The sequence below is a fragment of the Betta splendens genome, chromosome 2 (assembly GCF_900634795.4).
Source record: "Betta splendens chromosome 2, fBetSpl5.4, whole genome shotgun sequence".
Classification (NCBI taxonomy): domain Eukaryota; kingdom Metazoa; phylum Chordata; class Actinopteri; order Anabantiformes; family Osphronemidae; genus Betta; species Betta splendens.
Window position 1 is genome coordinate 2,078,432 of NC_040882.2, and position 12,271 is coordinate 2,090,702.

At 40.9% G+C, this 12,271-nt stretch overlaps 2 protein-coding genes across 3 annotated transcripts; both read left to right on the forward strand.

The window, feature by feature from the left end:
* Window positions 1-1,811: 1,811 nt before the first annotated feature.
* LOC114846027 (four and a half LIM domains protein 2-like) lies at window positions 1,812-5,915 on the forward strand. Its single transcript, XM_029134769.3, has 6 exons — window positions 1,812-1,965; window positions 3,233-3,410; window positions 3,514-3,688; window positions 4,018-4,187; window positions 4,887-5,073; window positions 5,343-5,915. Exons 2-6 carry the CDS (start codon window positions 3,252-3,254, stop codon window positions 5,492-5,494), a joined length of 843 nt encoding a protein of 280 aa, XP_028990602.1. The 5' UTR covers window positions 1,812-1,965; window positions 3,233-3,251; the 3' UTR covers window positions 5,495-5,915.
* A 461-nt stretch (window positions 5,916-6,376) lies between these two features.
* c2h7orf57 (chromosome 2 C7orf57 homolog) lies at window positions 6,377-12,107 on the forward strand. 2 transcript variants are annotated; one of them, XM_029134814.3, is made up of 8 exons: window positions 6,377-6,534; window positions 7,194-7,258; window positions 7,546-7,719; window positions 8,476-8,563; window positions 8,819-8,948; window positions 9,355-9,419; window positions 9,775-9,875; window positions 10,311-12,107. In XM_029134814.3, the coding sequence occupies exons 2-8, from the start codon at window positions 7,216-7,218 to the stop codon at window positions 10,367-10,369; spliced, it is 660 nt and encodes a 219-aa protein (XP_028990647.1). In that variant the 5' UTR covers window positions 6,377-6,534; window positions 7,194-7,215; the 3' UTR covers window positions 10,370-12,107. The 2 variants fall into 2 exon arrangements, with proteins under 2 accessions (XP_028990647.1, XP_028990656.1); XM_029134823.3 differs by having other exon boundaries at window positions 6,413-6,534; window positions 7,212-7,258.
* Window positions 12,108-12,271: the final 164 nt, after the last annotated feature.

Genomic DNA, 12,271 nt, shown 5'->3' on the forward strand with positions numbered 1-12,271 from the left:
AAAAACGGCAGACCCAAACGTATTGTGGGGGTCTGTTAGAAACGTCTGGCTGAACCCTCTGTCAGAGGGACCTTTAACTCACACCCCGGGAGAGCTTCGACCGGATTCCGAGGGAGGTTGGAGACATTGAGTCCAAGTGGACCATGTTCTCCGCCTCCATTGTCAACGCGGCCGCGTGTCTCCGGTGCCTGTCGTAGTGGTAATCCCCGAACCTGGTGGTGGACGCCGGAGGTAAGGGATGCCATCAAGCTTAGGAAGGAGTCCTATCAGGCCTGGTTGACCCGTGGGACTCCTGAGGCAGCTGATGGGTACTGACAGGCCAAGCGTGCTGCAGCCCGTGCCGTCCATTGCCAGCAGTAAGTCAGACCTGTTCCCGGTTCACGTTGGACTTTGGCAGGGCTGCCTTTTGTCACCAGTTCTGTTCATTATTTTTATTGACAGAAATTCTAGGTGCAACCAGGGACTAGAGAGGGTCTGGTTTGAGGACCACGGGATTGAGTCTTTTTGCAGATGATGTTGTCCTGTTGGCTTCATCGGGCCAGGACCTCCAGCGTGCGCTGGGGCGGCTTGCAGCTGAGTGTGAAGCGGCTGGGATGAGAATCAGTTCCTCTAAGTCTGAGGCCATGGTTCTGAAAATGGATGGATGGATGGATATAAATACCTGGAAAGAGGGAGATGAGAGAACACATTTCGTTAAAAAAAACAAAAGCGCCCTTGCTGCAAATCCAGTTAACACTGTTTCTCAGAATGGCAGAGTAATACCATCACTTAACCAGACTCCTCTGTCACAGCACAGTACCTGCGAAGATAAACAAGAAGACACATGGAGAGCAAGAAAAACAAAGTTGAGACACTTCTGAAAGATTGCTGCACCAGCCGTTGTTGATGAACAGTAGAAACACTCCCTTTCATTTTGCCTGTCCGCTCGGTGCAATTGAAATCCCCGCAGCTGTAGCGCAGCGTCCGGTATGAGGTCGCACAGCAATGTCTCCATGAAACACAAAACCGTCTGTTTTGTGCAAAGTGAGCATACGTTGGAGAGGAATATCCATTCTTCACCCTGCTTCATCTTCTTACGTGCCTGCTTGGTCAAAACAGAGACTTACATTCACTCACTCTTACACTCATACCAGAAAATGATAAATCTCCCATCAATGCAAAAATAATTCTGCAAAACATGCTCTGCTCTGATTTTAGAGAAACCAACAGTGTCTTAAAGCACCGAGCCCTGTTGCTGCTGGTAAGGTTTTCAAATGTGGATGGTAACAAAAGGAATCAATAACAAACAAACAAATTATGCTAAAATATATAAACACAACGTGCATGATTACACCATAGAAAAGAAAGGAGTTGTGAAAGAGACACAATATTTTCATAAAGAGATCAAAACAGAGAAAAAAAGAAAAGGTGGAGAGTAAAATACTGAAAAAATTAAGTTTAAAATGATAGAAAATGATGACATTTGACATGAAATCCTCCAACAGACATTAAAGATAACCAAGTTTAAATATTGCAACTTCACAAAAAACAGATTAAAAGGAGACACAAATGAGACAAAACAAATGAGACGTATCAAAAGGGAAAAGTTAAGTGACCAGAATGACTCAAATTTGGCACGACAACCCTGACCTTTGGGTGTCTGTATTTGATGAGGCCAGGAACCTGTTTTCTCATCTCTGCATCTGTGTTCATGTGATCAGTATTTATTACTTATTACAGAGAAATCCTATTTCTATCATGTTTATCTGTGGCTGTGTGTGTCTGTGATGCATGTGAGATTGTTGGGACTGGGAGTGTTTTGGCTTGATCTTTCAGGAGTGTGAGTGCAGCGACCTGCCCACTGTGGTCACACCACTGCCTCCACCTTCAGCCCCAGTATTGGTCACATTCTGGTTTTATAAAGGAGAAGAGCTGCAGTGCTGGCCTCAGTCTCAGGCTGGTTCCTCCACTGATCCTCCCTGACAGGTGAGACTCCCTCCATTCTCTCTTCATCTGCATCTGTGATTTTAATTCTGCTTTAAAATTGCAATAAAATCTGTTCGTAGCCTCATACTGTTTATTGGCCTGTTAGTCCTCATGATTAGCTGGAACTAGTTCACATTTCTGTGGCAATCTGGAAGAAATAAGATGTTTATGAAAAGAAAGGAGCTTCTGTGGTGGGAAGCTTATTGGTTGACGACAGTTAATTTTTCCAATGGCTGTAAAGGTTTGTGGAAAGAAAAGTTTTATTAGTGTAAAATATGGAGTTTTAAGAACGATTTTTTTGCTGTACATTTTTATTTACACAAGCTACAAGGGCTAGGCTACAATGGATTTTATGGAGGTGTTTAACAGGTTTCTAGAAGGTACAGGTTGATTATATAAAGGTATGAAGGGACTCAGACAGATTAGAGAGGGCTTTACATGGTTTACAGAGGTGCAGAGGATTTGGGGTTGCATAAGTTTGGTTTAGGGTATGGAGACTTGGGAAATCCTCTGTACAGTAGCGTCATGAAATGATGGGTGATCCTACAGCAGCTGAATGTGGAGTGTTGATGGCTGATTGTGTTACATGCTTGAAAGCAAGATTAAGTGTTTTTCTAATTCATAAGTTTGGGCTGTAATGACACCGAGCGTCTGACAGACTTAGCGCAAATAAGAAATGAATAAACCTTGTGACAATATGCAGTTGAGCAAATAGCTGGTGAATAGCAGGTTTTGTTTCCCGTTTGGCACTTTATTCAATTACTTCCATAATATGTTGATTAGGCTGATTAGTTTAGGGACAGACAGAGAACAGTTTTGTTCGTGTGGCCTTTCGTCTAGTTTGTGCCAACATAACACCCCCCCCCCCTCCTCCCAGAGAAAGGAATCAAGACCTGCTCATTTCAGATGTGCTAAACATCTGAGATCAGTTTCCCCTGGAAGACCTGTAAGTCTTCTAAACATGTTTTATTTTACAATGGGGCATTTTTATTTATACTCTTCTGGAGCAGTTTCATCCCACTAGAAAGTCACATGTCAATTATGTATAATGTGGAGGATACTCTCTCTCCACTATGCTCTGGTGGGGACTATGTGTTTCTGTGACTAATCCACTGTTTGTAGCCTTCAATTAAGGTTCACAGATTTTCTGCACCTGGTTTTGATGTTAGTTATTGAACCATGTGATACTGAAATGCAATAGAAGTGCTTCCAGTTATAGAAGTAAATTTTTATTAGAATTATCCAAATATGTGTCATCTTCTTTTAGGACAGTGGCCTCGTTTGTGATGATGGCAGAGCGCTATGACTGCACGCAGTGTGAGGAGTCCCTGTATGGACAGAAGTACATCCTGAGGGAGGAGAAACCGTACTGCATTAAGTGCTACGAGAAGCTTTTCTCCCACAACTGTGAGGTGTGCCAGGAGCTCATTGGCTGCACCAGCAAGGTAAGATGTTCAGCCTGCATCGGTGCACAGTTTATCCACAGTGTCTTATTAACCAGTTAACCGTACGTTAATCTTATTAACCAACCATTGTATCCTGAACCAGGATCTGTCCTACAAGGACCGCCACTGGCACAGCGAATGCTTCCTCTGCACCAAATGCAGTCGATCTCTGGTTGATCGTCCCTTTGCCACCAAGGATGACGTGGTGATGTGCACCGAGTGTTACAGTAACGAGTACTCTGCCAAGTGCCATGCGTGCCTCAAGACCATTATGCCAGGTGAGCGACCTGGATCGTAGCTGTAAAGCCATAGAAATGTATGGAATGGAAATGGAATGAGTGATGTATACACTGAGTAGGTCATAAGAAATGACTTTGTAGTATATCAGTTAGCATGGCAGCCTAAGAACATCTATCTTCCTTTCCTTTCCTTTCCTTTCCTTTCCTTTCCTTTCCTTTCCTTTCCTTTCCTTTCCTTTCCTTTCCTTTCCTTTCCTTTCCTTTCCTTTCCTTTTCTTTCCTTTCCTTTCCTTTCCTTTCCTTTCCTTTCCTTTCCTTTCCTTTCCTTTCCTTTCCTTTCCTTTCCTTTCCGCCCCTCCTCCCACCAGGCTCTAAAAAGATGGAGCATAAGGGCAACAGTTGGCACGAGAATTGCTTCACCTGCAACCGTTGCCAGCAGCCCATTGGCACCAGGAGCTTTGTGCAGAAGGATGGCAACAACTACTGCCTGTCCTGCTATGAGAAGCAGTTTGCTCTGCAGTGTGTCTACTGCAAAAAGGTAAAACATGATGTACAGATCACAAACACAGCATGACACTGAGTCGTTCTCATGCATTTTCTTCCTAAACGTCCAGATTAGTGCTAGGGTTGCAGTTAAACATGTATAAACAGTAAATGAAATAAAATGATGGCAGGAAACAGATGGTCAGGCAGGAACATGATGTGTCTTCTTGTGCTAAAGGTGAAGTAGCAGTCATCTGTTCTGCATGAACGAAACTAGCAACAAATAATTCTCCACAAAAGCTACTAATGAGGGTATTTATTCCATTATAAATGCCAGGTATGCAAATGACTGCAGGGATTATTTGTTGGCTTCAACAAACAAATAATCCCCTCCAAAAAATCTTAATTTTCATTGATAACAAAACACCTGCATTTCATTTATTCAATATTAATCATACATTTAAAACCCTTTGTGACAGAACTATGACCATAGGCCAAATACTTCACACCTGACTCTGGCAAGGTTGGGGCTAGCTTGACCAAGTCCATCCATATTTATAAGATAGCTTTAAAAACATGTAATGTTACTATCTAAATCTAGTTAGTAACAATCAACAATGAATAATTTATTGTTCATTCTTTGTATTACAATCCATTTATTTAGACTTTGATACATCTGAAAGTAAGAAAAAAATCAATGGATCACACGTTATGAGGATTGCATGACAGCCTATGAACAGTGTTTATGTCTCAGCCCATCACCACTGGAGGAGTGAACTACCGCGACCAGCCCTGGCACAAGGAGTGCTTTGTCTGCATCGGGTGCAAGCAGCAGCTGGCCGGCCAGCGGTTCACCTCCCGCGATGACTTTGCCTACTGCCTCGACTGCTTCTGCAACCTGTTTGCCAAAAAATGTGCTTATTGCACCACCCCGATCAGTGGTAAGGTTGACCCAAGACCCAAGCACAACTGGTCTCGTACACAATATGTATATTATAATAAATATAATAATATCAGTGAATAATGTTTACAACACAGTAGAGTATTGTAAAGGGTTACTGCTCTGAACCTTGACAGATCACATGCACACATGTGTCCTGTGGGTCTAATCTCCCTCAATTACAGCATTATTACATTATGCAGATCACGAGACAGTTGTTCCATCTTTGAGTAGGTCACTCATGGCTTCTCCGCTTTGCTGTTGTCTCAGGTCTGGGTGGAAGCAAGTACATCTCCTTTGAGCAGCGCCAGTGGCACAACGACTGTTTCAACTGCAAGAAGTGCTGCGTGTCTCTGGTCGGCCGAGGTTTCTTGACGTGCAAAGATGACATTCTCTGCCCCGACTGTGGCAAAGACGTCTGAGAAACCTGGCAGTGCTCCCCCTAAACCCAACAATCATCACATATGATTTCCTTCACAGAGTAGCCTGCTGTTACAGCTGATGTGTTTTCTGCATAGCCTGATAACAATGTTTCTCTCTAAATAAGTTGAGACCATTGTTGTTGTTGTTGAGCAATGTGTTGCTTTCTTAGAAACCTTTTAGAGAGCAAAACTTTCATTCCTGCCTCCACTTCAGGGATTCTGAAACAAATTCTAAATTTTAAAATATAAAACAAAAGCCTTTGTGTGAAATCTAAATAGTCACTTTCGTGAAATATAAGACAAAAGTGCATGTAAGGTTGTCTTAATTAACCAGTGTCACTGTGATGAACGTAATCCTGCTAATACAGCTTGTTTGTTTACCTAAAGTCTGTTCAATAAAATAATCTCAATAAATACTTTATATTTTGGTGGATGGTTGATTTAAAGTCTCACTGAAATATATCAAGGCTTGTTGCTATCTGGAACATTACTAAAGCAGTAAAGTTTTCAAAGATATTCGAGGTAAATAATTTTTAGCAATTTGTAGTTTACAATTTGACAATTTTTTTAAATAGTTCCTTTTGAATAATGTGTTTAGTAGTTTTATCCAATTATAAAAGCTCCCCACACGTTTTCTTTACGTCGATTTGTAAATCTTATACATACATAATAATTTCCTTTGGAATATAATACAAAGTACTGTATAATAGAATATCTGTATAAAAAAACAAAAAAACAAATATAAAGCATGAACCTCAAATCTCTACTAAGATCGCATTCGCAATATTGTCTCCTGACAAATATCGTCTTGGCCAGTAGCCACGCTGTGAATGAATTGAGGTCTCACTTTGTTCCATTTAATTGCATTTCAATTCCCAGTAAAACGTCATCTGAGACGTCTTCCTCAATATACGATCTTTGACATACAACCGGAAGCGTGCTGCAGGTGCCGCAGGAAGTGAGTTTGTGGTCCAACGCTGAAGCTAACGGCGTTTAATTACATCAACCACCCAGTAATTCCAACAAGAGTTTAATATCAGGTAAATCCACATGTATTTTTCGTTTTCTGCGAGTTTTACTTTTAGGGAGTTGCCTCCAAACCGGATTGTTACTGGGCACCACAGGTTGCCCGATGGAAAGCTACTGCGGCAGGCGGCTAACTGAATTAGCAGGGCTTTGTTAGCTGCTTACTGAATAAAATTATGGAACTTAAAATATCACAAAAGGATGTTTGTAATATATTTCACTATAACGCGTGGTGATCGGTTTGAGCGAAATACATTTTTCAGCGTAGAAGCTGGCTGAAATTACACACAGCTAAATGACAGTATTAAAATACGTTGGACGTGAGCACAGATTACTGAGCTTCATTCTGTGGTTAGCATCTGCCGATTATTCAACGGAGCGTAACTTGGTTTCTCGTCCCACAGGACACATTTTATAATTAAATTATTCATAAACTCCATTATATTAATAAAAGACTGCAAACCAGACCGCCCTCATTCTTGGTAAACTAGATTTCTGTTTCAACACGAATAAGCATGTTTGATTAAATCTTACACGTACAATAAAGACGTAGTTAATTTTTCAACATCTGGGTTCCTTTTGTTGGTTTTAATGTAGTACTTAAATAAACATTGTGGTAAAAGGTGAAGTTTTCTTTTTACTGTATTCTTCACTTTCTCTTCTTGATCATCAGACTGTATTGTGCCAACAGCAAAATGAGTACCGCTGTGCCCAACCATCGAAGGACCAAGCCTGGAGGTAAATTATTAGCTTTTCTACAAATAAATTACAAACAGACAAATGTCATTTGCATGTAGCACCACCCATCTAATTGAATAGCTAAAAATGTCCAGCTCATTAATTCTTCGAAGCTAATGTCTATATTTGATTAATATTCCATTATAACCATACGTGACAAATAACAACAATTGACAAAGAAAAGGAAAATGTGTAGGCATAAAATAGGCCAAACTAAACACGCAGTGCCAAGGTACTGCTACTTTGCTACAGATGGAGCCACATACTTGTCTTGTTGCTTGTTCCAGGCATAAAACCTGGGGCTGTGAACAGTGGCGTGACAGGACCCACTTCCCAGATCCCTGGTCTGTCCCAGAGCGCTGATGAAAGTGCCCCAGTGGAAAGGATCAGTGGACGGCGAGTTGGGATATTTGAGAGCGACTCTGATTATGTCAAGCTGGCCAAGCAGGGAGGACACAAAGGTAAATATTTAATATATTCTGGCAGGATTATATATTTTTTCAGGACTTTTAATCATATTGTTTAAAGACCCAAATTAATATGACACAAACTGATTGTGTGAAAATAATTGTGTCAGTGGAGCCATAGAAGTATTTGAAAAGTTTAATGTGGACATGTAATAACAAGTAGCTTACAGCTTCTGAGTGTGTAAGAAAGCATCATTTTCCAAAAATATTTTTTAGAACATAATATTTAGGAGCTTATTTACTGTATGTATGTTACAATTGTAATGTAAGACATATCACTATTATTGTGCTCACGTAGGTTTCCTACACTAAAGTCTTATAACTGCATTGAGATTGACTCAATTTTGTTATTTAACATCTACAAGTTCTTTGCTAAGTGGGAACATGTAACATATTTATGTATCATGGTAGTCCCAGCTGTTTGATAAAATTTCTCGTTGGTTATAAGTAGTTTAGGCAGAAAAAGGACATTATTTACAATTTTACACAAATGTCAGTTTCTCTGTTAAGACACAACGCCAGCTGTCTTAACAGTCAGAAAGGACTGCATGTAGCAAAACCAGCACCAGAGTATGGAAAACAAAACCCAATCTCATTAGAAAAACAAATTATGGGTTTAGTTAACGCCTAGGATGCAGCTTTTCGCTCTTGTGTTGGAGCTGTTAATTGTTGAATGCCTGCGCTAAATTGACTGTTACATGTTTATAATTGCTAATAGTTTTGCAATGAACATTGTCCTCCTCATTCCAGGGCTGTTGAGCCATGACGTTGATGATGACGACCAACCAAAGAAAGCCTACACTCCAGCCAACTGGTTTGCAGGTGACGACTCAAAGGGGTAAGAGCAGTCGTCAACTCCAATAACAAAAGGGGGATGTGCCTTTTTTTGTGTGAATGATGAATGTTTGCTGCACACATGTTGACGTGTTCAGATGGAGCATGTTTTTCAAGTGGCTGATTGTATATTGTTAAAAAAAACATGACTCTGACGCAGATGAGAAATAAGTATGCATGGCAGCCTAAAGTTCCCAGACACTGGCTAATGGTGGGAAGATTTTTCACATAGTGTGTCACCGTGGTTTTTTGCTTACAGTGGAAGCAAAGCAACGTCTCCCGAAAGCCAGATGAAGGGGGGCAGGCAGCCTCTGGCTGCACCGTTTGGAACTGATAATAGTTCGTCCTGGGAAAAAGAAACTGATAGGTTTTCCCATGGTAAAGAGAAGGTGAATGAACCAAACTAGTCACCCCAACATAACCGCCACTTCATCCATCTCCTGTTTGTATATTTGTGGCATTACCATTTCCCCTCATCCCCTGATTTTGCTCCATCCACTTTGCATTTTGGTTATGATTAATGTGGGTTTCATCATTTTTCGCGAGCAAAGACAGTTTTGTAGGTGTATGATTTTTTTAATTGATGCTGAAATAATTATCTCTTTTTGTATTTTGGTTGCTCTAGCACATTTGAGCAGGTTTTGTTCCTGACAGTTTCTTTAATCATATTCCCTTGCATGATTTATTCATACAGTATGTTAACATTTCACTCTTTCCTCCTTTTCCCAAACCCAGTTCTTAATAGTGTATCACCTGTGAATGTGTAACTGTACCTGTAACTCTCTCATCCTGCAGATGTCTCCTGACTCAGCTGTCGATCCAATGGAGGGCCTGTCCTTAACCAACAAATACAAAAGAACGTACGTTTTTAAGGAGCTGATTGATCTTATTATATTTATTTTTTTGTTGATTAATTGAGTAGTTACACAATGTTGCTTTGATAAAGGGAGCTGAGAATAAAGAAAGCACCAGGTGTTTGTGTGGGACACACTGATAGTTAGTATCTAAGCCAACTTTTACTCGTACAAACACATTTTTAATATGTTTATAGCCTGAGGTCACCTCTTACATACTAACTATCAGAGAGATGTAAATAACCCTATTCATGAGGAATCTCCATTTATATAGAATGCTCACATTAATTATTAGGGATGTAGTAGATTTGATTCCACATATTTTCTGTGACATTTAGTTATGGTGTCTCCTGCCCTTCAGGTCCTACGAGAAGAAGGCTCCTCCTGTCAGTATGTCGAAGCTACTGAGTCATGGATATGTGGAGGACAAAAAGAAGTCTCCTAATGATGACGATACCTCAAGTACGAAATGAGCTTCTTTTCTGGTTTATGAAGCCAGAACAGTCTTGTACTGTAACACACACAAATATTCTGAAACATGTCGTTGTTCAAGTTGCAGTCTAAACACATTTCTTACTTGTTTTGGCTCATCTAATATGGAATGGACACCACAAAACAAGCTTTTTACAACAAGTCTGTGCAGCTTTGCTCACAGGTTGGTTGTAAACAAACAAACCAAGTGTTTTAGATAAATGTATGCTTGGTGATGTAAACAAAAAAATCCCGAAAACACCTACTGGATACAATTGAGATAACATTTACAACAGGCCAAAATTCATTTCATGATACTAATAATCAGTAACTACCTTATTATTTATTTAAAACTGAATTATTTTACAAACCTAAATGAGCCCAGATCACTGGACATCTCTTCAGCTTCAGATGTCTTTTTCTCAGGTGTGACCTCAGAACAGACCAGCACCATCGCCACGGAGGACGTGGACGACCTGGAGTAGTCCAGCAGGTTCTCGTCTCAGGGGGAAGCGGGGGTCGTCCCAACACTGGTTCATGGCGTCACAGATCCACGGACACGCCACGCCACCCCTCTCAGATTCACTCACATTAATTGTACATCCACTGACTGTTAGGGTTTGTACTCATGTTTATGCAAAAGGTACTGTCGCTATTTATTTGTTTTATTTTGAAAGAGTGTCACATTGATTTTGATGTGTCGCTCTATCAGTGCTTGCAGTATATCTTCGGTTTCTGTATTGTCGTTCTCGATTTGAAACACACATTGTGTGCAGGGCAGGAAACTAACATTTGGGTTCTGTCACTTCTCAGCTCTTTGACTCCTAGAACTCAAAATAAGACACGGCCTCACCTGCACAGTGTAGGATTCATCTGCGTTTGGCTGGTGGCTGCTGTTAGTTTCCCTCCCTGGTTGTATGAAGATCGAGCTAGTGAATTCTAAAAGTGTTTGTGCTAATGAATTGTGGTTCCATTGATGTGAGATGTGTGTTTTGCTCTGTGAAGGGACGTTAGAGGTCTGTGCGTTTTGGGCTGTGGGGGTGGATATGATGTTTGGAAAGACAGCTGTGTCCACCTGCTGATGGCCACAGCTGCAGTGGGACACAGCGGTCTGCTGTCTGTGAAAGCCTTACAATTCACTGGTTAGTCAAGTGACATTTGCTACTTTTCAAAACGATTTTTAAATCGACAAGGTGCTGTAAAGTAAATCCCATCATCACCGTAGGAACCCCTCAGTAAGTCAGTGAGTGCCAGGTGTTTGATATCAGTCCAGACACGTCACACTCGCTAATAATAGACCTAAGTTTGGTTTATTCTGCATTCCCCTTAAGCCTAATAACCTGAACCTCATGCAACAGCAGATAAAACATTGGGAAGCATCTGCAGTCTGACGCTGAAAGTCCATTCATTCCTTGTGAAGATTAAGGTGGACGAGTTTGTGAAGAGTGAGTTCTGAACTTGCCAACCAAGCGTTTTTTTGACTTAGTAGACCTCAGTAGGAGAAATTAGTGTTAGTGCGCAGCCTGGTCTCACCGAGAGTTCATCCTGTTCACACGAGAGAAGTGCTCACTGCTGCACTTGGTTCATCAAAGCGAGGCCAAGCATGGAAACCTCCCTAAAGTTTGATGGACATTTAGGCTTTGAGTCATGTAACAGTTATCGTTTTTAGTTGTGACCGTGAACCTGAATGTGACAGTAAGATGCTAATCCTGAGATTTACTGTAATCTCAAAAGGCTGCAGCAGACTCTCAACAGAATCTACTTAATAACAAAAAAACGTAATCTGTCATGTACAATGTTACTTTTCGCAACATAATATTACAAATCATTTATGTGGATGTGCTTTGTAAAACTGTCACGTGTTGTTCTAAATCTGGACACTTCCGTGTGTTTAGTTACAGCCGATGCGTCATCTTCTCATTGTTTGCATATTTTTATGACCTGTTTACTCTTCAGGTGCAGTATTTACAGCTAAACATGGTGTTTGAGTGAGTTGGTGGTACATCCGTTTACAAAGCAGTGATGGACCTTTGGTGGCACCTGTATGTTCCATCGCTGCTCATTTTGAATGCAAACGCACCAGAGGAGACTAAGGGAGGCAGCTTGTAAAATGAAGACGCCTCGAGCGCCTTAGCGACGCAGCTCCAGCGGTGTAAGACCCTGCTCATGTGGACGACACACAGACTCACAACTGTCATTTAAATAAATGGGCATGTGCATGTACACGTGTACTGTTTGTTTCATTGTGAAATGGACGTCTGACGTGCTATTATGTTATATATTATGATAGGACTTTATTTTATTTACACTAAGGTTAATACAGAGCTCTTATAGCCTAATATTAACAAGTAGAAAGCATAATAGCAATTCTTTGAGAACTAGACTCA

What these genes read in the sequence shown, in the direction of transcription:
- LOC114846027 (XM_029134769.3), top strand. Translation starts at nt 3,252, where the DNA reads ATGATGGCAGAGCGCTATGACTGCACGCAGTGTGAGGAGTCCCTGTAT. An exon ending in CCTCAAGACCATTATGCCAG is followed by an intron (nt 3,689 to 4,017) that starts GTGAGCGACCTG and finishes TCCTCCCACCAG; the next exon opens with GCTCTAAAAAGATGGAGCAT. An exon ending in AGTGTGTCTACTGCAAAAAG is followed by an intron (nt 4,188 to 4,886) that starts GTAAAACATGAT and finishes TTTATGTCTCAG; the next exon opens with CCCATCACCACTGGAGGAGT.
- c2h7orf57 (XM_029134814.3), top strand. Translation starts at nt 7,216, where the DNA reads ATGAGTACCGCTGTGCCCAACCATCGAAGGACCAAGCCTGGAG. An exon ending in TCGAAGGACCAAGCCTGGAG is followed by an intron (nt 7,259 to 7,545) that starts GTAAATTATTAG and finishes TGCTTGTTCCAG; the next exon opens with GCATAAAACCTGGGGCTGTG. An exon ending in ACCAACAAATACAAAAGAAC is followed by an intron (nt 9,420 to 9,774) that starts GTACGTTTTTAA and finishes CCTGCCCTTCAG; the next exon opens with GTCCTACGAGAAGAAGGCTC.